This window comes from Prinia subflava, chromosome 2 (genome assembly GCF_021018805.1).
Source record: "Prinia subflava isolate CZ2003 ecotype Zambia chromosome 2, Cam_Psub_1.2, whole genome shotgun sequence".
Classification (NCBI taxonomy): Eukaryota; Metazoa; Chordata; class Aves; order Passeriformes; family Cisticolidae; genus Prinia; species Prinia subflava.
The window spans coordinates 89,565,602-89,593,415 of NC_086248.1; the positions used below are offsets into that span (position 1 = coordinate 89,565,602).

A 27,814-nucleotide genomic window follows, 5' to 3' on the forward strand; every position below is an offset into this window, starting at 1 on the left:
ATTCCTTTCTCAGCTCTGTTAATAACTTGCTCTGTTCAGGCCCAATTTTAATAACACTGATGAAGGCCAGTGACCTCTGGCTGGGTTGAATCATGTTGTGTGGGAGTAGCACATTCAGCTCCTGAAAAATCATTACCGGGAACTACAAAACGCAACATGATGGTTTATCCTAATGTAGCAACTCCCAGGATATGGTCCCTTGAGGATTGCTTTGGGTTATGCAAGGCTCTCCCCTTGATTTAAATATCTCATTTTTAAACATTGGGAAAGCATCCCAACTCAGTGAGGTGAGTATTATCTGGAGCAAGACACCACGTGGGTAGGGGAAGTGGTGATAGCATTTGTGGGCAAACACAGGCAGGCAGGAAAATCTTGTGCTGCTGCTTGTCATTTGTAGCTTGTCTTCTAAGAGAAAAAGGATGGCATTTGGAAAAGAAAATACATGCCTATAGCTGGGGAGGTGTCCTGAGATGGGCAGGAATGTGGGGAAATAGGAAGACAAATAGAAGTGTTTGTTGTTATGTGAGACCAATGCAATATGGAAAAGAGAGTAACTCACAGAGATTTGGCAGGCGCCAAAAATGCCTTTGAAAAAAGAAGTTGATGCTGCACTGCAGTCAACAGACTGATTAGCTAAAGCTACCTAACCAGTGCTAGAGTACCTAACAAACTGAGATGTTCAGTTGTCATTGCTCAGTCACACTAATAGGGAAAACCCCCCACCAAGTTTAAACTTTCAGTTTGTCCCTGCTGCAGCTCAAGCTGCCCTTCACACCTGGAAGGTATGCTTCCTATATGCATCCATAAAACTGGAGTGCTAGATTTGAACAAATCCCTCATTAGAACTCCTCCTTGTCACGGTTCCTGGATAATGCTTCCATCATGTAGGAATTGGTGACCTGTCACCCATGCACACAGACTGTCTAAGGCTGGAAAGAACTGATGTCCTCATCACGTTCTATCTTACTGTTAGCCTGTCCTTCCCTGACCTGCTGGCTTTATCTTCTGTGACAGCTAAGGAAAAAAATCCCCTTTTCAGCCTGATAACAAGATTTATGGGGCCATCATCCGTCTGCCTGCTCTTCTCTAGTAATTTCTGAATCCATTGGTCAATTTTAGTTAAATTTGGCACTAAAGTAGAAATCTCAAAGATGTTCTGGTAATCTAAAATACCAAGATAACTGAAGATAAAGATACCAGTAGTACATTCCCCAAGGTAAAGAACACAATGTGAGCTTTGCCCGGAGATAGGTATGATGGAATGCACACAGGAGAAATGTTATAAATTCTCTGCTCCTGGGAAACTCTGGTTTCTGCACTATAAATTACATTATGCCCATCTAAAATTCTAGAGATCCAGTAAATTCTCAGATGTGTAACAGGCACTGCATGAACGCTGCATTATAGCTATCACTCAGTGAACCAGTATAAAAAGTCAGCCAGTCAGAGGCAAAAATCTAATGGAAAAATAGCTCCCTTAGCTCTGGAGGCCAGTGAACAACTCAGTGGCTGAGCAGTGGCATGGTGGTATTTTTCCTTTAGAGCTAACATCCCTGGAGCTTTTTACAGGCAGAAGCTACTGCAGTGTTGATCACAGCTATCATGAAGTACCTGTGCATTAACAAGCAGTGCAAGGCTACAAGGAGCATACTGAGTTGGTCTCTAAAATCCTGTGATTTAAGGAGTCCACAAATGCAAATTTCCAATATGCTCATTGCACATGTCCCAGCTTTTCTCTGCTTGTACATTTATGGATAGCACTTCAGAAAATCTGTGGCGTACAAAAGGCAAACATTTAAATCTAAAGAAGAGAAACAGATCTCCTGAGTGACTGTTGTTAGCAAGCTGTCTTCAGGAGGAGAATAAACCAGAAACATTCTTAAAAGTATGCCTATTTAATTTTTTGTTTTCTGGAATAATGTAGTATTCTTATTAGACACAGAAGGCTGGATATATCTTCCATAAGTACCGCTTGACTCTGGTCTGGTATGATTTGTATCAGCAGAAACTTAAAGGTCAGTGATAGCTTGGACAAAGGCCACGCAGAGATTGGCACTGGGGATGAAACAGGGCAACGTGCAGTGACACAAGGCAGACAATGCACAAAACTGGACACATTTTCACACCAGAGAAGGAGCAATGGTGGCAGCAGAGAAAATAAAGCAGGACAGAAATCAGGCCTTGCTCCTTCAGATTGTGATGAGCCATCCACAACACTTCCACAAATAAAATATTACTAGCACATCAGTCAGAGGCTGGATTTATTTTTACTAAGGACATATTGGCTTCATTTTTCTAATACTCCAAGTTAAATAATATCATTACCCCTGGTCCTTCTGATCCACCAACCTCTTTGTCTGCTTTTAAAAAATAATTTGAAATAAAGTCACTGTACTGAAGCCACTGAAACCCAAGACCCGTGAAAGAGTAAAGAAGAAGGTGGCAGTCATGCAAGTACCCACCTTCACAGCAATGGATACACCATCGTAGGATGCTTCTGGCCCAATATAATCCCTATGTATAAAAAAGTTTCTGCAAAATGTTAAGGACACAAATACCAGCTCATTAAGGACTGTCGCAGTTTGTGACAAACTCTTACACTGCACACTGAGCTTTTCAAAAGGAAAGCATTGGATTGGATAGCTTCAAATTTTTTAATTATAAATTCAATTTTTATTTCCATGAACTTATTCAGTACATTTTGTCTCTGATGTTAAGTTACAGGTTCATAACTAAAAAAAAAGCTTAATAATGTTGGTTTTTTTTTTTTCCATTATCCAAAATCCTTTTGCATTACACAGTGAAGAGTGTTATAATGATGACTCACAAAATTTTCTCTGCTTTCTGAGTAACTGCTTTTCTGAGTTACATGATAAAATAATTTATTATCTTTATCAGGCTGTGAAAAGCAGGTATCTTCAACTATTGGGAATAGAGTAAAAATGCAAAATGTGGCTATGCTAAAATTAAAGAGTAGATTCATTGAACTCAGGGAAAAAATAGAAACATCTGACAACATATTGTAACAAAAACTCCTGCAGTGATCAAAAGCAGTAAGTGTAGCTCACTTACAAAGAAGTTAGCTAATTTAAAAATTATGTATGTGAAAGGAGCCAGGTCTTGGATTTATGGAAGAGCATTTTCCCGTAGAGATCTGACAAAGAGTAACACACTCCAGGAACCACACACGTGAGATTCATGCATAGGATGACAAGTGCATGAGCATGTGACTGACTGCACTTCAGGCACATAGGAGAGGAGGACCTGCTGCAGCATTGCTCCTGGATAACCAGTTATCCAGAGATAAATTATTCCAGGTGACTTTTCCCAGGGATCCTTCTACCCCTTCTACCAGGGGTGGGGAGTACAGAGGAGAGGTCAAAAGACCAAGTTTCCTACCTGGCATGAGAGACTTGGCAGCTCTAAAAATACTGGGGACACTTCCCTATGACTCATCCATCATCTACAGCTGACTGATCTAGAACCAGCACAAGAAATGAAACTCAAGCCTTAAGGAAGCCGAGAGAACTTTGCCAGTAACTACAACAATGCCAAGTATTCCACCTGATGCCCTTGAACTTTTTCCAAAAACTTTAGCCAAAGACTGTGTTGACTTTGATATATGGAAGAATGCAGACTCAACAAAACCTCTCAACCTCGTCCAGGCAGTGTACTAAGAACTGCTGTGTATGCAATGACTTTTTCTTCCAGATAATGGAAGAACTGCTGTGTATGCAATGACTTTTTCTTCCACACAATCTTCTAGTAACACTGAAACTGCAGACACAATTTAAGATTTTCTTTGGTTTTAAAATTTTTACCCATTCTTACCATGGGTAATACTTTTTTTTTTCTCCATACATTAAAAATAAAACAAAAAATAATTAAAACATACCAAATCCACAATTCCATAGCACAAAAAAGCAGGCAGGAAAGCAATTGTTTTCATTGAAGCTGTGTAAATTCTGTTAATCTAAAGCATTCATTGAGATGCAATACCACGGAGCACTATGTGTGTTAAATGCAGATGTTGAGTTATGATCATTTCTAAGAGAAATATGAGTCTCAGAATAAAGAAATATATTGACTGCTATTTATGGCTCTTTCTTGTGCTTTGTACATTCTCTCTTTCCTCAATAAGGGTGACATGGGTTTAGCTTCTGCCTATAGCTGTGCCACTGAGGTGAGCAGCAGAATCACAGCTTTCAACTAGGAGCACCTAAATTTACCAAACTCCTTGTGACTTGTGGTTGGTTTATGCTAAGATAGGTGTGGAGCTTTTTTCCCTCCACCATGACACTAAAAACTGCTTTTTGCTATATGGATATTTTGGTGTCTACTAATGCATTCAAACATGAGCTTAAACAACTTCTCTCTTTATAGGCACTCTATATGTGGCCTCTTATCTTCCACTGACTTGTAGGAACCTTTCACACTTGACATCTCTGTCTTTATGCAAGTTGCTAGGTAGCACTAACAAGCAAAGGTACACACACAGATAACACAATCAGAGAAGCCTCACTGACACTAAAATGTCTTTAATTTCTAAGTGGTTGCTGAAAGACCAAGCTCTTACAGGGACAATGCATGGCAATCTTTCTTTTATGGCATGTCCCTGGACCTTGCCATTCTGCTCTCCAGTGCTCTGGGTAGAAAGAATATTCATGACACAATATTGCTGTGGGGACAACAGAGGGTTTGGGTCTGTGTTTTTCTGTGCAGCTACACACATTTTGCCATATTTTGCATAGTCAAGATTCCCTTAGGTTAGAAGAGGTATGACATTTATTAAGCTTTTCAAAATCATGCTAAGGATGTGTCCTACCAACACCACATGCAAAATAGCTTAATAGAATATTATATACTGTACTCTGAAGAACACATAAAATGTAGTTTTAAAGCTAACTGAAGACTGTAGCACACACAATTCACAAGAGTAGAATTAGATTTCCAGAGACACATTTTTAATATTATTTCTTATTCTGTTCACCCCAGGCAAATTTCTCACAATCAGCTGAAACAAGATCTGTGCTACAGGTACAGAAATTCTGCACTACACAGAAGGCAAGATGGCAGAAATCCACATTCTCTTTTTAATTTTGGTAGATGCATTGATTTGCTTGCTTTCAAAAAATGAAAAAAATCCCAAGCTTCTGAAAATCTAGCCTTTCATTTGATTCACTTATTAAACTGATTTAGTTCAGTATAAAACAATTGGATAAATGTCATGTAGGCTGAAAGCAGATTCCATGCTAAGGTTTAACTTCATCCAAATTCTAAAACAGAAAAATTGAATTGTTGCTGCTGCAGTGGCACAAAACTCTATGGCCTTAAAGCAGGGGGAAGCTTTGCACAAATGTAAGAGTCAACCAGACCTTGACATTGGATTTATTGTTTCTTCAGATAAGCAGGTGGAAGTGACCACCCTTAAGTCACCCTTAAGGATGCAAAAGTAATGTCTTCCTTACATAGATACCCTAGTGGAATTCAACTTGCAACCACAACCATTGTCTGCAGAGTCTTACAGTGTGCTTCAACAGATCTGCAGGATGCTTAGCTTAACATTTAATTAAAAATGTTACAGATTTTTATGTAATTTCCATACAACAGTACCTCATTTTTATAGATGTTATTGATTTATACTAGAATAATATACTTTACATTTAAGACATGCCTGCTATAGTCTTAATTTCCCATTTAACTGTAATGAGACTCCAGCATTGTATTCTTTATGTAGTTGTAGAATACTTAATCTTTTTTTTCAGTTCCTTAGGATATATCCTCAATTATATGCTAATTTTTACTCATCTAGTTATTTAGGAGAGAAGCGTGCCTTTTAAACAGTAGTCTCTTCTGATGAGTTTCTATGCACTTATTAATGTTGGGTTCCCCACATGTAGCTACCAACACCTTACTGAAAATTCAACACATGTGGCCTGTGTTTATTTGAGTTAAAACAAGTAAGCATCAAGCAAATCTGATAGAAGCTGCACACTTTCACAAATCAATCTATTTTACAGGTTCCATCTGCTCTTAAATGCTTCCCAGAGAACAAACACTGTGTCACTATACCACATATTTCCATTGCACTATCCCAAACACACTTAAGCTGCTGACAGATTAATGCTTAGTTCACTTGTGGCATACATTCTTGGGTTCTTACACATGTTCTTATAAGGAAATGGAACTCACAAAGCACTTAATCACAAGTTGGGGTAGTGTTATGGCCTTGAATACAACACACTAACTCTGTTTCAGGAACAGGCTAAGGTATCTCTACTTAAGCCACCGCTGTCACTAGCACTGCCAAAGACCCTGGAAATCAAATTACCTTTGTCAGCCTCAGTTAAACAAAAGTAAGCAGAAGTTTGCCAAAGGGTAGCCCTGAGAGCCAGGGATGAGCCACCTGAGGAGTGTGCAGAAAGGGCCAAAGGAAGGTGCTGTTTACTGGCATGCAACTTGTCTGACTTAAGCATGCATATATTTACTTGAATCCATTACAGAGAAATCTTGGTAAAAGGACTGCAAAGACAGGAACTAATATATAAAAACCGTTATTAACTGAGAAACTGAAGCAAAATACAACACAGCTTTCTAAAGGTGTCAGCAACCCAATTAATTGTGGATTTACCTGGTTAGGAAGCAGTGACAGCAAGAGGAATGCATATGAGTATATGCAAATGTGAACATACGCCATGAATGTCCTCACTTGTGCTTGGGAGAAAGGCGAAGTTTCATGGAAAAACTTTTGCATCCTTACTTGATGTAAACCAAGTTCTATTAGTTCAGAGCAGTCAAGAACTTGTTTGATGATTAAATACAGGACACAAAAAGGAAAGGATAGGTTTTTGGGGAGAACAGCAGGAAAATTGTAAGTAATTTTTTTTCCCCATTCAAATTGGTAAATATTTATTCAGTTCTGACCTCTGAAATAGATTTCATAAAAGAAAGTTCAGTAATTCACTCCCTAAGCAGACTGATCCCCTACTATGTACACCACACCATTATCACCAACAGTGAATCTCAGAATCATAAAGTACATAAAAGACCTCTAAGATTATTGAGTCCAACTATTAACCCAACACTACAGAGTTCACCAATAAACCATATCCAAAAGTGCCACATCCACACAGCTTTTGAATACTTAACCAGAGGTGGGGATTCCATTAGTTCCCTGGGCAGCCTATTCCAATTCCTGACCACCCTTTCAGTCAAGAAATTTTTCCCAATATCCAATCTAAATCTCCCCTGTTTCACCTTGTGGCCAGTTCCTCTCACCCTGCCATTTGTTACCTGGGAGAAGAGACTGACTCCCAGTGAAGTGCTTTTGCCAGTGAACTGTATGTTGCTGGTGCCATGGTGAGATTGGGATCCAGAAGCCAACTCTGATTTCCATGCAGATGTGTCCTTTTAACTTAAGAGAGACTGTTGTCACTCTTCTCTTGTTTAGTTTAGCAGGGTCTGAGTGCAACTTGCTGTGGGTTTTTTTTAGTGTCACTGGATGCAGTCAGTGCTCTACCCTGGTGTTTTTCTGATGCAAAGATCAAGAACGGTGACAGTCCTCACCACTGGAAGCAAGATGGGAAAAATCCTGTCCCACTGCAATATCTGGAGTTAGCTGTTCTTTGATGGACATAGTTTAACACATCATAGGTTAACCACTGTACTTTCCTGTTCTCCTCAAGGTATCAGAAGTCAGGAGTACTTCCCTGGGACAGTGCTGCTTCTCAGAGCAAGGCAGGGGGTTGAAAGCATGGGGTACTTAACAAAACTAACAATTTTAGTTACGTCAATATACTTTTGTGTCACAGATTAATGTTGATGCTCTCTCACATGGAAAAGACCTTGCCACCCACACTTCTCATCCCCTCCACCTCTGTTTTTTTTCTCTACTGACACAAGGAACCTAACACAGTTTAATAGCATCTCTTGAAAAACATCCAGCATTGGTAGAGCTCACCTGAATTGCAAATTTGCCAGGAAGACAATACACAGATGAACTGAATCCAGACAGGTAGCAACAGATAAAGTTTGAGTATGCATTCAGGATGTTATCTTACTCTAAGCATGCAAACCTGTTTTTTATCTCAAAATTCTGAGATGTTGAATTGGTAGAGGTAATATTACCCAACCTGGCTAGGCATTTTGAAATCCCTTGAAAATAAGAGACATTAAGCTGGTGCAGTACTGAGACAGATATCTAAGATAACTTATCTTTAGCTATGGTCATGAGACCATGCAACTAATTAGTAGGGCATTCCCCTGGCCATAAGTTACTCTGTGACTTTTTGGTAAGATTTGAGAAGTTGTGTTGCATTTCATAGGACACAATGTCTGCACTTCATAGAACATCTCCAACTAAAGCAGCAGTTTCCCATTCTTCTTAAGCAAGGTCTCCAGTTGCATTTACATCAAGATTTTTACAACATATAATTTGTGCCACTATCTAAAGTGAAGTACTTCACAAAATGCTTTGGTAAGTCTTGCGAATTCCCCCTATGCTGAGAAAATAAATCTCCTAAATATGTTCCCTTTTTATGACTGTATATACTGAGACTTTTTTTTTGTAGCAAAGTAGGATCTAATTCCATTTTTCAAAGTCTGCCAAGCACACTATTGTATGAAAATATTTTCTTTTTCTCTTTTCTATTTCATCAACAGTGATTCAAGCAGAAAGACCCAGTTCAGGATGCTTCTACTTGTTGGCTGTCACTTTTGCCAATTTTCAGAAGGTTTCTGAAAGGCTGGCCAGCCTTAAAAGAACAATATATCCTTGGTGTGCATCATTCAACATACCTGAGTTATTATGTAAATGAATTCATGAAGTCAGAATGAAAACACTTTGATTCCAGAACTTTATCTTCACTTCTGGCAGCCCATCAAGCGTATCCTCCAACAGCACCGTAGCCCCTCTACCACTGTATGGCTAGAGAAGGCTCATTTTCCTCTTTGGAGAGTGCAATGGATACTTGCAACTGTGGCAAGTATCCATTTTCTTTGCCCTTTCCCTTTTTGATCTTTTGTGATGATGGGGAGGAGGCTTTTTCACCCTAAATTTGATATTTCTAGCCTTCTTGTCATCATTACTGGACATGTGTGCATTGCATTCCTCAAAGATTACTTAAGTCAGTTGTAAAATACATATTTTTTATTATTAATCAATGGACATGCACTATTTTCTGAGGGTGATTCTTTCCTCTTTGATATATTTATCTTGCTCTCACTTTCATCAGTTTTCATGGTCCTTTGGGCAGCCTCTTTCTGTTTCTGTGAACCTTTTTCCTTAGCAGCACTATTGCCTGCCTTTTTATTAGCCTTCCAGCATTTGTAATCAGTTACCATCTTTGTTCTGCTCTCTACCCAAAATCATTTGCTTTTTGTTCCTTCCTTCCTACTTCCATCTTCAAAGACACATCAATAAAGCTGATTCAGGCTTCTGTGTCTTGCCTGATGATAAAATGACAAACTGAACCCGAGAAAAGAGGTTCCAGTATACTCAGGGGAAGAGGAAAGGAGAAGCACTGAATCACCTCCTTAACCATGGAACTGGTTTATCTGAAGTCTGAAAAACATCTCAGGGCTGGATACCAGCAGACAGTAGTTGGCATTCTGGCCTAAAGCAGACAGAATTTCTAGAAGAAAACCAGAGTGGAAAGGAAGCACCTTTTGTGGCAGCCAAGGGAATACATGCAGAAGGGGTTTACAGTTGGCCAGAAGGTCAACACAACGCTAACTCTTTCACTTGAAATTGCATAATCCAATATTAGACATTGTTCAGGTAAGTTAAAAAAAAAAAAAAGGATTAGGCATTGAATAAATTTCTGAAGGCCATAAGCTGTGATACTTATGAGGTAGCACAAGTAGTTTTTGTGTAGCAGTCGGTATTCTCAGCATTTCTCAGTGGCACAATTCTACTGCTAAGTTTGTAAGGCACAGGGCTATCCTAATGTGGCTGTGTTCGTTCTCATGCCAGGATTAGATAATTCAGAATTAATTTTGATACCTCCAATGTTGCTTGTGTAGAAGGACTGGATTTTCTGGTTTTATGGGGTTAAGGAAAACTGATTAACAGACCTTGACCAGGTCAAGTGAAATATAGTTCATACAGATTTGGTATGGTGGACAGGAGTATAAATGAACCTGTAAACAAAGGTAACATTATACACTCAAAAATAAGGATATTCCTGGTTTTCAGGTATATCCAAGTAAAGCATTCCTAGTTACATCTTCCACAACATTTTAGCCCTTTCACTCAATAATAGGCAAATCCAAGATCCGGTGAGCTCTGCCATCACATCACTAACTGTGTGGTCTCTAGGATTTGCTCCCTGCAAATCCTTACGTTTTCCTCTCATCTGCATGCTCATCTTTTTTCTTCCTTTTCCTGTCAATATCAGTCTGTGAAATTTCAACTTTACTCAGCATCACCTATTTTACTACAGAACCTCTGTGACCTTCATTCTTTGGATTCCCTGCTGGATGGATCATCTCACTAGGAATTTAGTAATTCATTGTCACGGTTCTTGTTTGACATACTTCCTTCAATTTTCAGGCTGTACACACCCCTCTTCAAAGCACCATCTTTCCATCTCTCTCCCTGGCCATTCACATTGATTCACCCTTTAAACAAACTATATTCTCCATTTTCTTTGCTCTCATTATCCGCTGCTCCTTACCGTCTTCTCTTCCTTGTAACCATGGTTTTCCTTTTCTATAACTTTTCTGACTTTTCAACAGGGAAAAAATACTGCCTTTTTCATCTTTCTCAGCCTTTATCCCTATTATTTCTGTTTTCTTGCTTAAATACCACAATTTTACTTCTTCACTACTGTTTGCATCTCTACCACGAGAAACTCTCAACTGATTTCCTCCTTAGAAGTACTGCCATGTCTCCTCTCTCTGCTTCCTCATCTAAATCTGACAATTTATTTACAAAGAAACAGGTATTTTATGACTAAAATCAGACTCTTCCTAAGTCCCCCCTCAGAGAATGCATAGTTCCTTGCAGCTTCTCTGCTCTTATTTCCTTCCTTCATGCCCTGTCTTTTTTCTCTTTCATCAGAGATAGAACTGTAATTTAGCTATTTTTAAAGTGATTCTCTTTCATTTTTTCACCATGATTTCTGCCTCTAAAATAGCTTTTGCAAAGCAATGTCCAGTTACTGTCAAAGGAACCTAAAACTCCATAGATGTTTCATATGTCTCTATTTTTTACTGTTAATTGCACTCTTGAAATCACTTACCAACCCCATTTAAGTTTAGGTTCTAACCAAACCTTTCTTTAGAATCTGTATGCCATCAATGCCACCCTTTTCTTCTTAGCAAAATCCATACAGACACTGTGAATTCCTTAAAATTGTTCTCAAAATTGTTCCAACTGAAAAACTATGTTGCATTTTTTTCACAGCACACAAGTCTTTGAAATATCTGCTCATGCATATATTCACTTCTATTTATTAATGTGTGTCCTTTAATTAGCGTGTAATAGCAAGCAGTCTAATGAAAAGAGCTCAGGTAGTGGCTGCTTAAGTCCTTACTTTGTAAATTGCAAGCGTGCACACAGAGAAAACTAAGAAAGGATCCCCTGATTACAAGACAAAAATACCAACTATTACTGCTTAAGCAAAAAAGAAAAGCAAACAAACCAAGAAACACCAAAACCAAACTGAATCTTTTGGCTCTGGTAGGCAGACAGACTGGGAGCAAAATCCTTATTGGAGATAAAGCATGAACCTCTGAATGGTCTAACATCTTAATCTGAAAGTGATCCTACAGTGAAAAAACCCAAAAAACAAAAGAAATCCTTGCAGTTCAAAGTTATCATTGCAAAGAACACAGAATTTTCAAGATCTGTGAAATCTAAGAACACCTGGAAATGACATGTGAGAAATGAAGAAATCAACACTTGTAGTTGTGTCAGAGAAATATGCAACCCTGGGAAACTTAGTGATTTAGTTCACTAACATCACTAGGAGATCACTATCTGTAAAATTCAAATTCAAACAGCTCTTAAGACATAAGTGAAAGATGAAACTAGAAACTAAACCTGAAACTGGAAGCTAAAAGTGAAGATAGTAAGCACCAGTATACAAATATAGAGCTACTGGACATACACTGACCCAAAAATCTTGCAGCAATTAAGCTATTTAAGGAAATCTTGGCCTAAGAAATGTGGTATACACTTAACAACGTACTGCAAATTAACACTGCTGTTGCTGAACTTCTACTCATGTGTGATAGAGCATATTGGACAAGCCAGTGACGTCAAAATTATACCCCCAAAACAGCTGCCATGACTGGAGAGAATAGTAAGAATTTCTACCCATACGCACAATAGGTGAAAATGAAGAAAGGTAGAAGGTGGAGAGATATGGGAGTGTGAGTTTATGAAAGTCATTGAGGATTATGCAGGTCGGTATCACTCTGGGGAACAACTAATGGTTGAAATGGAAACACAAGAAAAACAACTAGGAGAGAACCGAAGAGTTGAAGGTGATGGTGCTATGCAGACGTACACAGCAGGCAAGCAGCAAAATAGAAAATCCATTTCCTACATGGGAAAGGGATTGATCAGGTCACAGATAACTCAGGCACCAGACTTTTTCTTTTTTTGGAAAAGGGTGTTGGGACTGGAGGGGAGGAAATAGGGAGGAATGGAAGACAGAGGTGGGCTGCTGAAGTGTTTTAATGGATTCCTAAATGTAACAGCCCAGTGATAAGCATTCTCCCTGTGTATCGACAGAATAGGTACACTGAAGCCAAAAATGGTGCAAATATTGCTACAAACATCTGTCTTTTGGAAGAATTACCTATAATTTACCAGAGAAAATACACTCTCTTATTTATACTGGGTTTTCCTCTTCTTTTGACACATTTTACTCTAAATATTAAATGCCACGGGCATTTTCTAAAACCCCACCAAAGTGAATAAGGAAGATTTAATTCCTTCTGTTCTTTGTTTCATTATTTCTTTAAATTGCTTTCTCCACCTTGACATTTTTCTCTCCCTCTCGGGTGGTCCCAGATTTATGTTTACAACTGATGGTTTATGATTAAGACAATGAACTTTGGTCACTGACTTAGGGCTGTCTCTAGGTTCAGAAATCCAGCAGCCACTCACGAATCCCCCGGGGATCTTCCAGGACCAGGGTGGCGACTGGGGACGAATCCGGGCTGTAACCCTTAAGCAGTAGCATCCCCCAGTGGCCCTGGCTATCACTGCAGTGCAGTTTTGGGGATATTATTTGGCTCTCTAGCTTTCAGTGTAAATGTAAATCCAATTCAAGTGTCTCAGAACTCTGGCCAGTACTCAGGAGTATGTTGAGCTCAGTAAAAATCATTTATATTTGATTAAAAATAATGCCAGTCATTGGATATATCACATGTGTATTGCAAAACACGTAGCTGTAAAACCAGGATTTTTTTTTCCTAAATGCATTCAAAAAGCAGGAAAAATCAGACCAAAAGAAAGTCAGACTCTTTATTGGAAATCCTTCTTAAGAAGAGAAAATAGGGTCAGAGTTTGTTCCAAGAATATCAAGTTCTGCAGCTTTTTTTTTGCTTTTTTACAAGATCATGACTCGAGAAAAGGGTACTATAGCAACCATCAATTTTTAATCTGCCTTTTGATTGAAGTTCATATTCTTAGAAAATACAGACCATCATTTATATTGAATTATAATTCTAAATCAAAAATTCCTGGCTGGTATTTCATTGACCCAATGAAAATTCAACCATGTTCTCAGAAAAAACCAAGAACACACCAGCCACTGTTCTTAAACCCAGCCCTATGCAGAACAGTCCAAAACTGCACTCGCTAGGATTGCTTTTCTTGTTCCCTAAATGAACTCAGTCACTGACAAAAGGGGAAGCAATAGGGTACTACAAAATATTACTGGAAGGGATAGAGAATAGGAGGAGGTAGAATGGCAGACAAATGATGCACAGATAACACAAATATGGGGTGCTTGCACCTACCCAGCTCCCTCCCAGTCCAGAAGCAGGGCAGTCACATTGCACAGGCCCTGTACTTGTGCTGGCTCAGTGGGGAGGGGATGGAGGGAGAAGGATGTGCAAGGCTGCTGGGTGAAGAGCCAGAGCAGCACTTCTGCATAACACTTCTGTATGGGGTGAAAAGAAGGAGTTTTCTCTTGGCAATATTGAAGCCCTTCAGTTACTTTTAATGCTGCAGCACTGGAGATGAAGGGTTGTTAATTAAAATAACCCATCTGAAAATCAGTGGGATTTCTACATTGGCTTGAAATTCAGCAGGGCAATATAAGCAGCTCAGAGCAGGAATCGATGAACATTTTTGTTGTGTCTGTATCAGAATCTCACCAGACCTGATGTCCCATGAGCCCAAAGAGGTGACATGGTGTTACCCAGCAGGTAAGCCCAGCAGGCCTGTGGTGTCACATAGCTACTTCTCTTCCTCCTCTTACCCTTGTCACAACAGCTGAGGACATCTAGCAGAGTTTTATAACATGCATTTTCCACTCTCTAGCAGCAGTGTAAAGCACTGAGACAAGGGGAAAATACACCCCAAACCTAATCCCCAGAACATATGTGCCTTGTCAGTAATTTAAGGGCTAAATGCTGGGTCCTTCCTCTGAGGTAACCTAAGGGAAATCTGTCTTTCTCAGTATCTCTGAATCTGATCCTTCACGAGCAGCAGTCAGACCAGGGTGTGAATGTGCTAACTGAGACATGACAAACCCGTGTAACATCTCTTGCTGATATTCTGTTATTCTGTGGTTAAGGCTCATGAGGATTTTTGAAAGGAAGTTTATTTTTGCAAGCTGCTGAGTGCTGACTATGACGTGGGGCAGCTTTCACTTAGGCAAATGTCTTAACTTTGGTTAAGGCTCTTGGACAGACAGGCTGTTAATGTGGCATTTACAAGGAAAGCCGTGTGGATACACTTGGCTTAGGCTATTCAATGAAAGTACATGTTGCAGGTTTTAACAAAAAATGGATGGCTACAGTTCAGCACAGAAGAATGCAGATTTTCCTTTTCCTTTCTTTTTGCTAAAACCATTTCAGAGGTCCTGAAAAATGCTCCTTATAGGTTATTATTGTACCTAAAACACAGGGCCTGGTATTCAGCACGACAAATCAGTTTTGTGTAGTTCAGATGTCTATCCCTGCTACTTATATGAAGTCAATGTTTCTGAAAAAGTCAGCAACCATCAAAATGAAAACATACATTATGATACAATGTGTCACACAGCACTTAAAATTAATCCTGCTGCTAAAGAAATGGAAAATGCACAATAAACACATTACCTGAAATTAAAACTCGTTCTGACCAAATCTCCAGAGCCTTTAAAGTTGTAACAATGATTTCCTATTTATATGGACTGCGCGAATTCTCAGGTGATTCCCTGTGGAGATCTGTATGAATACTTTTTCCAGAGCTGAGGAAAGGAAAATAGGTAGCTATAATGGAACTGCAGGAGCAGCCAAGCAGTAGATTGATTCAACAGGAGAAATTCAATGTATCCCAAAGGATTTCCTAGGATTTGCTCTCCCGCTGTTTAGGGCACAATTTGTTGTAATGAGAAACTGAGGATTTTGTTTCAGGTGTGTCAAAGCTTGTAGTGATGACTTGAAAGTATAAAGAAAAAGAAATAACTGAAAATCTCTCTCAAATAATGCTTTTGGGTGAGGAGAGAATAACGACAAGCTCTCCAAGGTGCAAAAAAGGTCAAATATCTCATGCAAATAATTATTACCTTAAGAGATACTAATTGGATGCACAGTCGAATCCTTCATCTCCAAACTGCTGCATTAAGCAGCTTGAAACTATGGTACACTTCAGCAAGAAAATCAGAGAAAGCTCTATTGAATTATCTGGTAAGACTGCACTTGGTCTCACTGTAATTTCTGTTTCCAAAAATGTCTGCAGGAAAAAAATTCAGTTTTCAGTTGTGAAGAACTGAGTTAATAACTTATGAATAACCCAACCCAAAAAAACCTGATGTTTGGGGTTTTGGATTTAATAAGGGAACATTTAAACATGCAGACTACTCTGTTCATCTGAAGTGTGCCACCAGGTTAGACACTGTCAGGAAGCATATACTGCTGCAGTACTACATAAGCCCTGTATAAAAGGTTAAGTGGGACGTGCACAACGTGAATTTCACCTTGAAGAAATGTGAAAATTTTTAGGCACTCATGTGCTCCTCTATGAAAATGAATAGTCATTATGAACCCAGAGCTACTCCACAGCTGTGATGTACCACAGCCTAGGCAGGTTTTACCAACGATCACGTTTCAGTGAAAGCTCTGAAACACTCTGTTCGTCAAGGGAAGCCCTGAGTTTTATTCAGAAACAGGCTGCCATATGGAATTTCCTCAGGCAAAATGCTGAATGCTGATGGCATCTCCATTTGATTAGGGAAAATGTGTAACATCTGAAATGTTCATACTCACAGCAGAGCATATTGTTCAGCTCTAGTATACCCCTCATGCTTCTCAACATCACACATGGTACTGAAACATCACGTGGTGCACCAACAGAGAAGAAATGGGTGCTCTAAAAAATACCTTACAGAGAGTGAATGACATTGTACCTGGACACTCAGCACAGGCTTACACTTAGTTACAAACAATGCAACTATTCAGAACCCAAAGATGTGAGTCCTCTAAAGCTTTTAGGACACAGACCAAAGCAGAAGCATCTGCCTTTTCTCTGCTAGATGACCAAAGCTGCATTACAGCTCCAAGCACCAATCAATTTCAAGCTTTACCATACGATGTATGATCTCCTAGACTATCCTTCCTTATCAACAAAAGACCATCAGACTCAGAACCCGTCCACCACATAGCTCAGGAACACGTACTGATCAGAAGAGAAGAAAAGCAGGTACTTTACCGCCTTCACCTCATCCCAAAATAAGGACCAGGAGCTTTTAAATTCCTAGCTGAAATTGCATTTTGCAAGACTTTTTTATTCTTTCTGTAAAACCTATATATAGAGTATATGGAGAATACACATTATTTCAACCAGCTACTTGCCCCTCCCTTTTGCCCCATCTCAGAATAAAACATTGATATCCTCATGTCAAAGGAGCCTGAAACGGGAGGTCAGTTTCTGATCAGGGATGGGGCAGCATCTGAACATACAAGGAGATAATGATCAGTGATCACTATTATAGTTCCTGTTATCCTTTTATTTGCTTTCAGCCTGCCTGTGAAAGCAGAATGAGCGTTCTGCCTCATTCACTAACCTAGAAAGCAATGCAAGACATACACAAGAAATGAAAACAGTGAGAAGCATCAAGATGAAGCACAGTCTTCACTTTTAATGAGACAGCTAGCTCTCCCCACCTTTGGAACCAGCTGAACCAATTACATCCCTTACCTGTATGGTTCCAGAGTCCTGCTGCCATAATCCAATGCTTCTTCCCAGGATTCAAGGTTAATACAGGCGTCCATGGCACAGTCAAGCATTTTCAGCTGATAGACATTTGTATCTGGTAGCTGACCCTTGTTGCTGCGCAAGAGATTCTGGAATCTTGCCAGAACATGCTTCCACTCTGTTATTTGCCTTAGTTAAAGAAATATATTTAATCAAACAAAAATATGACTTCTAAATGCTGTTTAGCAAGGAGTAAGAGCTTCAAAGCATTAAAATAGAAAAGCTGCCATCATTCCAGACTCTGCTACAATTCTTGAAAACAAACTTAAATGCTGAACTGGTAGCTTCGTTTACATGTAGCAAAACAATTTCTAAAGAAGGCAGTATTTTAGCAATAAGTGGTAAAAGAAAGATGACAAATTGCAAGGATATTTTAATACATAACAGAAATTCAAATAACTTTTATTTAGGTAGTGAAACATTATTTACTTAAGATACTCAGTTCTTAAAGCCAAGAGCAAGAGTCCATATAAATGTCTTTTAAAAAGGCCCAGCAGCTAAAACTGCCTCCCCTTTAAAAAAAAATTTATATATATATATATATATATAAATATAATGACTTATTCTTTTATGCTGCCCAAATTTTTTTATTTAGAATTCTCATGAAATGAGAACCTTTTCTTGAAATTAATTAATTTTCTCCTTGAAACAGTCATGAAGAGCACTGCGATTTTTTTTCATGTACAGCTGCATGTTTCATGCATGAGAAAGAAAGCGTTACAGTTTTGATGTCTGACTGTAGTTCAGGACTAATGATCTTGGCAGGAAAGGAGATTTTCACCTCCAATTCTACAAGAAGATTTTTTGTGAGTTTGGAATGGAGGAAAGATAACCTTGCACTCACTTTATTCAGATATTCCTTAGCACAAATCACTTTTTTTCATTACATTCTACACTGATTTGACTTCTCTGTGGACCAGATTCTTTTCCTTCTGACCACATCTAATCTGAACCCCCAAACTTGCAGTTTTTAAATGGATATTGCTACCTGTGATTGTACCCATGTGGATCCAAGAATACAAACAGTTGAAATATCAAAAAGATACCACTCACATAAGTAAGAAAAAAAGAAATAAAGAAAAAATTAGACTTATAGCAAGAGAAGTTATAACACTGATTGTATTATAGCCTTTTCCACGCAATCAGCTGAAGGAAGTCCAGCTGTTATCTTCACAAATTATTGCAAGTACTATTCACACTGATCCAGCAGTGAATTTAAAGTGTACAATGTCAAACCTGTGATGAAGTAATTAGTCCGTCTTGAACATGGGAATATTTACATACTTAAATTTAAGAATGTGCTCACCATGGGCCAGGATTTACAGCATGGTTGTTACAAGGCTAAACTAATTATTTGTGAATTGCTCTCATGCCCTTGGATTGAAAGAGCCATATAAGGGAAGGAATGTGTTATTATAAAATTGCACCTTAACCTTTATATCTTTGGCAAACATCCATGTATTCTTTACAACTGATTAAGGACAAAAAACCAGAAGAATGAGGGATATTATTTACACTTGATACAATTTTTGTAGAAAGTACAAACCACTGACATTCTTGAAAGATTACCATTTCAGCTGATGCGCAGTATGTCTGCTTTTACTTCTCATTATTCTTCTCTCTTTACTCACTAGCATCTGATAGCAGATGTGCTATATAACAAAATCTCTTGGGACCAAATTGGCAGGTATGTAAAATTGCAAACTAGAAAATGTGCCATCAGCTGCAACAGCAGCAAAGAGCTGCCTGCCCTGCATCTGCCCAGCAGTAGAGGAGGACTGCCCCAAGCTGCTCTAACTGGAAATTTAGCATTACAACACCACATCAGTTACAATCAGTAGGTCAGAGTGTGGGAGTCACCAAATTTCCTAACTGTAGAAACCGCTGGTTTAATTTGTTTAAAAAACCTACATTTGCAGGAACTAATAACTACGTGCCTCAGTCTGCCAGGAAGGTTTTCTACTCATTATTGGCAAGTGGACAAAAGTCAAGTTCCCTCTTCTATGCTGCACTCACCACTGCATGTCAGTTAACACTAATTGTGGTGCAGGGGAAGGAAAAATGACACATTTCAAATAGCACATGACTGAGAACAGAAGCTGAACAGACAAGAGGAACAGATTTTTCCAACTTGATTTTTCCAACCAGTCCTGATACCTTTTACTACCATGCATTTGATTAATTTGTAAGTATAAGTTAAATCAATAATCTTAATTAAAGACACTTGCAAAATACATTAATGCAATTTCTCCTGCAATTAAATACAGGAACATTAAATAGAACCAGTATTCTGACTGCACAGTTTAAGTATAAGAACTACTGCAACTTCAGTATCCATAAGTTAACAAGGAGGCTGAAATGTGGGCCCTGAAGATTTATTTCAGTATTATATGCTTCAATCCAGTGACTACAGAGGAGCTTAAACTAGAAACTATGTGAGATTAAACCAAGGTGAGATTATTGTTTCCCCTTTGCTAAAAAATTAATCTCTCTGGATTAGAAAGAAACTAACTCAGTGTAATGGGTTGAGTTTTTTGTCACTGTGTAAATTGTGATCACTTGTTTCCAGCCTGGAATATCACCATGCAAACTTGTTTTTTGTGCTGCCAAAAAGGAGTACTGGAAGATTAAATTCTTTCTAGTGAGAGGAAGCCCATATTTCTGAAAATGGTAAGGCATCTTACCACAACAGGCCAAATTCCCAGTCAGGGAAATTCCACTGGATAGACCAAGATAAGAAAGAGATCAATAAACCTGTAGTATTCTAGTAAAAATCTCCACCTCTCTTCTGCTCATCTTTTCTTGGTTGCTGCTGTTCACTAATTTCTTTAATTGGATTGAGTATCTACATGACAGCCATTAGACTCTGGTTCTGTTTATTAGTGCAAGATCATTTCATTCAATTTGCTTAATTATCAATTATTATTATATATTATTATATCTTATTATAATGATGCTGTAATATCTGCTGTGAACCTGTCTGTGATTATTTCCTTGTTATTGTCATTGCTGTGCAAAGAATGAGAACCTGTAAATTTCACACTGAGAGTAATGCAACAAAGAATTAACAACATTTCAAATTAAGCTTTCTTTCATTTAGAAGTGGATTTTTATGAAATGGTGAGCTGTGATAGCAGAAATATAATCAGAACCAAAATATCCCTTCACATCCTTGGTAGTTACTATCCCTGCCACGAAGCAGTTCCATTCCAAGTAATCAGAGACTCTATTCTTAATACAATTAAGAATTTTACACATTTTAAATATCAAATGAATTGAAAAACATTACAATAAAAAGAATGTAAATGTAAGGACACTAATCTCCAGAGATGAACTGGATAATACGGGGATCTTTTCACAACTGCATGACAGCCTGTAAGCCTGTCACTGAAAGGATACCTTCTTTTGATTTTGGATATCTCACTTCATTTACAGCATCTTTGACTTCTTTCCAGGCATGCTCTTCACCAGCCAATTTCTCAGCATCCTGGTTAATGGAAACAAATGCATGTAATGAGAAAAACAGTAAAATGAGAATATGCAGTAAGGGGGAAAAACAGGGTACAAGGATTTCACTGTTAAAAGCTGCTTGTAGAGACTGTATTGATATTTTTTGCAAACACAAAAAACTCCATTCTACCTGGAATTCATACTCACCCTGTTTTTGTAAGCAAATGAGATTATATAAAGAAAAATTAATGCAAACTTGGAAACATGAAACACTCAAATCAGGTAATTAAATTTGCAAAAAGAACCATGATCAACCAGAAGAAAAGAAGTAATAGCATGTTTTTACTATCAAAAGGCATTGAGGAGATCAAATTCTTTCAAAGATCTGCTACCTAAGACTTCCCTTAAGCAGACTGTAGAAAGGATTTAGCAAATAATTTTGATTAACCACATGGTGAGAGAGACAAACAGTGGGAGTTAAGCTTCATCCATTATCATTATAAACATGAGGTTATAGAAGTCTACGACTCAGAAAAAAGCTAAACTTTCATTTAAATCATCACTATTTCTTCCCTAGTCCATTGGATTCTACAAACAGCTACATTTTCCTATTGCTTTGTCATAAAGAAAGCAAAAATGATTAAATGCTACAGCAGTAAAGAGGAGGGTTCCCATCTCAGCTATCTAGCAGTGACTAACTGAACCTTAGGCAAACCACTTGGAAAAAATGCATTAAAGCATCTACAGATGCAGTTAAGCATCTTGTGGGATTTCCAAAAGCATCAGGTTCTTCAATTTCCATTGCTACAGAATTTAAATACCTTTAAAAATGTGGCCTATAATACACTGCAGTTCATTATCACTCTCTCCTTATAAAAGGCCCTGCTACATTGCACAAGAGGTTTTTTAAGTGCAAAGTCTTGCAGGAATATTTTAAATTCAGTTCCAAAATGATCAGCCTTCAGCAGGGGTAGAGGCCTGCAGAGGAACAGAGAAAGTGTGTTAAAATCTAACCAATCACTTTGTAACCAACAGATGCTCACCAGGAATCACAGAAATACCTCTACTGAAAAGCCCATAACCTGTAACTGCTTAGAACTGCGTCATTTTCTTATTCCACTGCTTCCCATTTGCCATAAATTCAGAAAAAAATTTACAGTGAGAATCAGCACTCAGTTTCACATTTAATTTGCAGTTTTGTCTTTCCATCTGCTTCATGAAACAGCAGACCTCTGTGGATTCCTGGGATGATTAAACCAAGATTAAGTCAAGGCTGTTCTCAGCTGCCCTACCCTTCTGTAGGCCCTTACAAGGAGGGTGGCCTGACCCCCCTGCATTTTGAACATAAGCTTCCCTTACAATCAGTTCTCTGATCAAAATGATCACCTGGAAATAATTTTGTGCACAGCTGAATTTGCCACCAGAAGGCATAAGAGGAATGTTGGGACAATCCAGCTCATACCACAGAAATTTTATCAACACAGTGAATGAACCTGCCCAGCCCTCTTCCAGCTTTGCAGTAGATGGACACTGACTCTCTTACTGCCAATGTAACCTCTACTGATTTCATGGGACGACATCTACTTCTGAACACAGCCAGTTAACCTGAAACAATCTCTTTAAAATGCCCTTGTGGATCAAGTGCTGCTCATTGACTGATCTAAAAAATAAATCCACCCTGTGTGATACTAATAATGATGTCTGTTAAAACTTCCATTTAAAGAGCTACCAAACCAGAAAAAATGTTATATCTTTTCTCACTAGCCCCAGTATCATTCAGAGTGTTTCTCTAACACGTTGCAAGTCTAGCAACTAAAATGTCAGAAGCATGGGAATTGAGAGAGATTTACAAGTGAAAGAAGGAAAACAACTATGCAGCAAGGCAAAAGACTTAGGGCTCAATTTGCACACAGCAAGACTGATGGATGAATGATGAAAGTGTTCGCTCAGATGGGATTAATCTTTCTCTGTTGTTTTCTAGCATTTAATTAGCAGCATAAAGCAGGGCAAGGTTGGGGTTTCCAACCTTCACACTAGTGCATAGGGTTAAGTCAACACTGGCTTCATATCCAGGTAGAGAATTGAGACTGCCTGTTGGACCAATAATCTCCCAGCCCTCTCTGGATTCATGGCCTCTAGCCCTTTTGTATGAGAGTTTAGGGCAGAAGGAGCTGGGCAGGATGCTCGGCTCTGGGAAAGATTTAAGTCACAGGCTTCAAGGAGATGCTTTCTGTGTTCTCAAGATGAGGCATTTAGGGACTGGCAAGCAGACAAGCAAAGAGCAAGCAATAAGAACAAGCCAAGATATGGCTAGCTTGGCATTTTACATTTCTACTACTCCTCATCAGATTTCCATACATGAAAGAAGTCCTGTCCTTTCCGAAATGCTCTAGTTCAAGGTATGGAGGCTGTTTCCAAACAGGCAGCCAAGCACGGGCTGCAAAACAACCAGCAGAGGTTGGCACTGGGAACACTGCCTTCCAGCCTAATAAGCTTTTTCCAGGTAAGTTCTCTCCCTTGGGAAACACCTTGATAGTCATGGCCATGCAGTATGATTGAGCCAGCTAAAAACACAAAGCTGCCTTGGAGCTGGAATGATGAAAATAATTGACAGGATTAAAAGTTATACTGAACGGTTTAATTCAATCTAAGAGCATGGCAATAACAGGTATGGGAGACACAGCTTCCTGTGGAGTAAAACCCTTTCAAAGCATCTCTTTTGAGAAAATGTTCCCAGTCAAACCTCCAGGTGTGCAGAGCTGCCAACAATAAGGACAGACTTTTTCATTTATAGAGAGCACCAGCTGAAGGAAAAAAAAGAGGCTTTTGAAAAAGAAGGAAGAGCTGGCAGTTTCTGCCTAGTTATTTTCTTTATTTCTAACTCTGACACTAAACACAAGAGTTTCCTTCTCAGAACAACAAAACATTTTTGTCTTGGTCCAAAAATAAGTAGACCAGATAATCTAGTCAAAAAAACATTAACAAAAGAGAGAGAAATAAGAAAAATGGAGAGTATCTGATGAGGATTGTAATCTGTTTGAAGATCGGTCAAATACAAAATGATCTGCAGTTCTAGCTTTAAATGATAGGAAGTTTTATTATAAAAGCATCATCTCCTGAAACAAGTACAGACATCAGACACCACAGAAAGAAGCATTTGAAAATAATCACCTTTCTCTAGTATTCTCTAGTTCCATTCTCTAGTATTTCTGTCTAAGAATTACTTCTCTACCTATCTCTTGCTATTTGAGTGTCCTGAGCACATTGCATCCTTAATGGAACTCTCCTTAGAAAGGAGTGAAATCTGCAAAATACAGATAAATGCTTCTCTTTCCTTCTATTTCTTTCACACCAGTTCTCCTCCCCCGATTAGTTAATTGTTTTTCATACTTCCTAAAAGTGCTCCCTGCCATTAATTTCAGGCACCACTGCTTTCACACACTGTGTTAGCAACCACTGTTCTTTGTGATCCCAGCATTTAAAAATCCTGATGGCTAAAAGATTCCCACATGGACAGCACGTCCTCTGAGAGATCTTTCTCTTACCAAAACAAGCACACCCTAACCAGTGAGCACCACTGCCCTCTCCCCAGAAGAGCTCCCACAGCCTCACCACAGCTCATCCGTTATGCACTGCACCTCCAAACCCTCCTGTCCATTGGAAAGATTGATTAAGGACTAGTTCTCCTTTCACATTTAGGTTCCAGTGCAGTTATAAGACATGAATTTTTGGTCCTCTCTACAGAGTTCATCTTTCTCCTTTTCATAGGCAGAGATTAAGAAACAAGCTCAACATTGTACATAGAGAGGAAACCATGAAGCATTCCTCACCTTTCTTCAGGGAAGGGAATAGTGGTGGTGGAAAGTCCAAATGGTAAATGAACCTTATACCTCTTATTCTCCTCCCCTGCATTCCTCCTATTTGAGGAATGTCCAAGGGCATCTCCATTATATGCCTATTTTCAGTATTCAGGTATCCAGTCCCACATAGGCAGAAATAAGCAAAGCTTTGTAGGAGGTATTGGATTTCCAAGCTACCCTGAGAATAGCAAAAAAGAAGGACTGAAGTTTTTCCTGACCAGTATCTGCTCTTCTAAATATACAAATGGATTAAAAGAGTGCAATGTAACCACCAGCAAATGTCAGTTTTACAAAGGAAAAAAACACATAAATCATAGTTCAAAGAGAAATTAGGGGTCTAACAAGAAATATTATTGAATATGATATTTTTGCAAGACTGAAAAATCACAGTAAATAATAATAGATTTTTCTGAACACAAAATCTATTACTAAGTACTACTACTAATATTAATCCTGTGTGACAGCAGCAGATAACCCTGTTCTCTCTTTTTTAGCTTTTAAGTTTCCTGAACCATAATACTTTAGAAACCTGTTGATACCTCAGATACCTAGACATTTCGTAGAAATTGTTGTCCATTGCTTATGATTTGCCTAATTTTTAAAAATTTCTAAAAATTTAAGCAACTACAGATGTGCATCTGAACAGAACAGAGGAGCTCATACACATTTAAGTTAGAGCATGAAATTTTAGAACAGATCTCTCATACATGTTACTCTGAAAGCATAAATAATGATTTTCTATTTCTAATTCTATTTAAAAGTGCAAGACGTACTGAATGTTTGTTTCCAGTAAACTCAGTAATTCACTGTTTTATGCTGGACAGCAAAGAAAAGCATTAAATGAGTGAAGACACTGCACATCTTCTGAAGCTTCCCTTTCAGAAAGATGAAGAAAAGTGTCAGTGCAAGCTGTGATATTGCAGCTACACTAAATTTCTGACATGAGTTCTTCAGAGCAGAAAGGGCACGAGGGCCTGCCAGGCAATCACAGGTGCAGGCAGCTACAGACACAGCAAAAGAAAGCTCACTTGAGTGCTTTCCCAAAATAGCTGAGGTCATCTTCTATGAAACATTTTCTGGATCAAGTTTAAACTCAGAATCAAACACTTCTCATCTCTTATTCTGAGGGCTGGGATTTACAGACGCCTACAGCCTTAGCTGAGGATTCACTCACCTTCAGTCGTGTGAATGTGCTTCATTAAGAACTACAAGTACGGAAATTACCAGTGCACACGGCCCTGTCGTGATTCAAGGTTTGCAGGTGATTGCTGAAGTTTTAAAAGCTCCCTTGCCCTGCTCCATGAAAAATAACACCAGGTTCATAAATACCAGTTTATCTATCCTTTGCAACCCACCAGAAGCCGTGTGTTTTCTGTCACATGGCTCTGAAGAGAGTGGCTGGGACACATGGCAATTCCAAAGGTACTCTATTTGCAGACAAAAACACCACTGTGTTCCCTGTAAGGCAATTGGGAGGGAGTGATCTTCAACTTCTGAACAAATTGAATTAGTGCTTTTTATTTTTGAATTCTCGGAGTAAAATAAGACACATTAGAGCCGGATGCCATATTGAAACTGTGCAGTACATTGCTCAGTATTAGGCCAGTTGCATTCCCTCACACAATCAATACCAGCTCTTCATGGATTACTGACTCTGGTGTCCAGAAGTGCATAAGACCTGCACATGCTAGTAGCACTCTAAATCATATAGGTATTGGAAAATTCAGCAGTTCTTCACACCATTCATGTTTAAGTGCTCTACTTAGGCATCAAGATCAAGATGAAAGTATCCTCAGACCCTGCATACAAGCAGTACGAAAAGACAAATACCTTCACAGAGCAGTATGAAAAACCTTCCCTTAGCATTATCCAGCCTAGTTACAACATTATTATATTTACTCAGAAATTTAAGAGTGACATGAAAAACAGCTGTGGGAAATTTATTAAAATGATATGCTTTCAATAAAGAGAAAATTAAGATTAGTAAGTCCATTTTAAGAAGTGAGTTTAATTTAAGAAAATGAAATGGGACTAAGACAAGTCCACCTTAGATTTAATTAAGACAAACTATTAGGTAAGAGGAGCAAAGAGACAAACAATTCTTAACTTCTACAGCTGCAAGTCCGATATGTGTCAGGTCCACAATTCTGCACAGCAGAAAACAGTAATTGCATTTTTGTCAGAGTCATACTCCATTTTTCTTCATTGCAATCCCATTTCAACTAATGATTTCTGTGATTTTTTTAGACATGCATTTTTAAACAGCCTTTCAAAGATCACTGCATCTGTATTTTGTATGATACACAGGCAATCTCATAAATGTTTTATAGTGAAGAAAATTGACATTCTTCCTACTGACTCCCCTGTTATATAGATTTAAGAGTCACTTTAGCCTTCTTTTCCAGAGGAAAATACAACATTTCCCATTTCTGTTCAGACACCCACGCTGAGATTCATTTGATCAAATGTAGGTATTTGAGCCACCCTTCTATACGACAAAGAAACATCCTCTGGGTGCAATTTTTATTACCCTAAAGCAGGCTTCTAAAATATGTTAGACGAATAACAAAGTATGTTCATTCTTCTCCATTTTATCCATAAAGAAAGTCTAGAGCAATTAGCTCAGATGATGACATTTGTCCTGTAGCTGTCTGAGATTCAGTGAAATAAATCGTAGCTGTAGATCCCTCTTCCAGATGTAGATGAGGTGCTCCACCTTTGCAGTGGTGGTGCATTATACTTCAATAGGTCTAATTTTACCAGCCATTCCAGTTACTCTGTATTATTTACCTGTTCTCAGAAATGTTTATTATTCTCTCAGTCTTTATCATGCATTAATTTTACTGGCAATGATTTTGCAATTACTTCCACTTCATTCATGAAAATGCTGTGTACTGTACAAACAGGGTTATCAGGGACACACTTTGGAACTATTTGGTAAGCATTATATACAACTGATGATGATGATGATTTAATATTTAAATGTGTTGTCAGAACAACCTTTGGAGTGTATATATATTTAGAGTGTGCTTATATATAAATTCCTGTAGTGATAGAAAATACACCAAAAAAAGCTCCAAGT

At 38.5% G+C, this 27,814-nt stretch overlaps 1 protein-coding gene across 5 annotated transcripts in view; it reads right to left on the reverse strand.

Annotated features, from left to right (window-relative positions):
- SMYD3 (SET and MYND domain containing 3) overlaps positions 1 to 27,814 on the reverse strand; it is a 394,207-nt gene that overhangs the window by 28,008 nt on the left and 338,385 nt on the right. For all 5 annotated transcript variants that reach the window (XM_063390956.1, XM_063390959.1, XM_063390958.1 and 2 more), the window contains 2 exons: positions 20,822 to 20,909; positions 17,366 to 17,540 (listed from right to left, as the gene is read on the reverse strand). In XM_063390956.1, the coding sequence (XP_063247026.1) occupies positions 17,366 to 17,540; positions 20,822 to 20,909 (263 nt within the window). The remainder of the gene's footprint in view (positions 1 to 17,365; positions 17,541 to 20,821; positions 20,910 to 27,814) is intronic.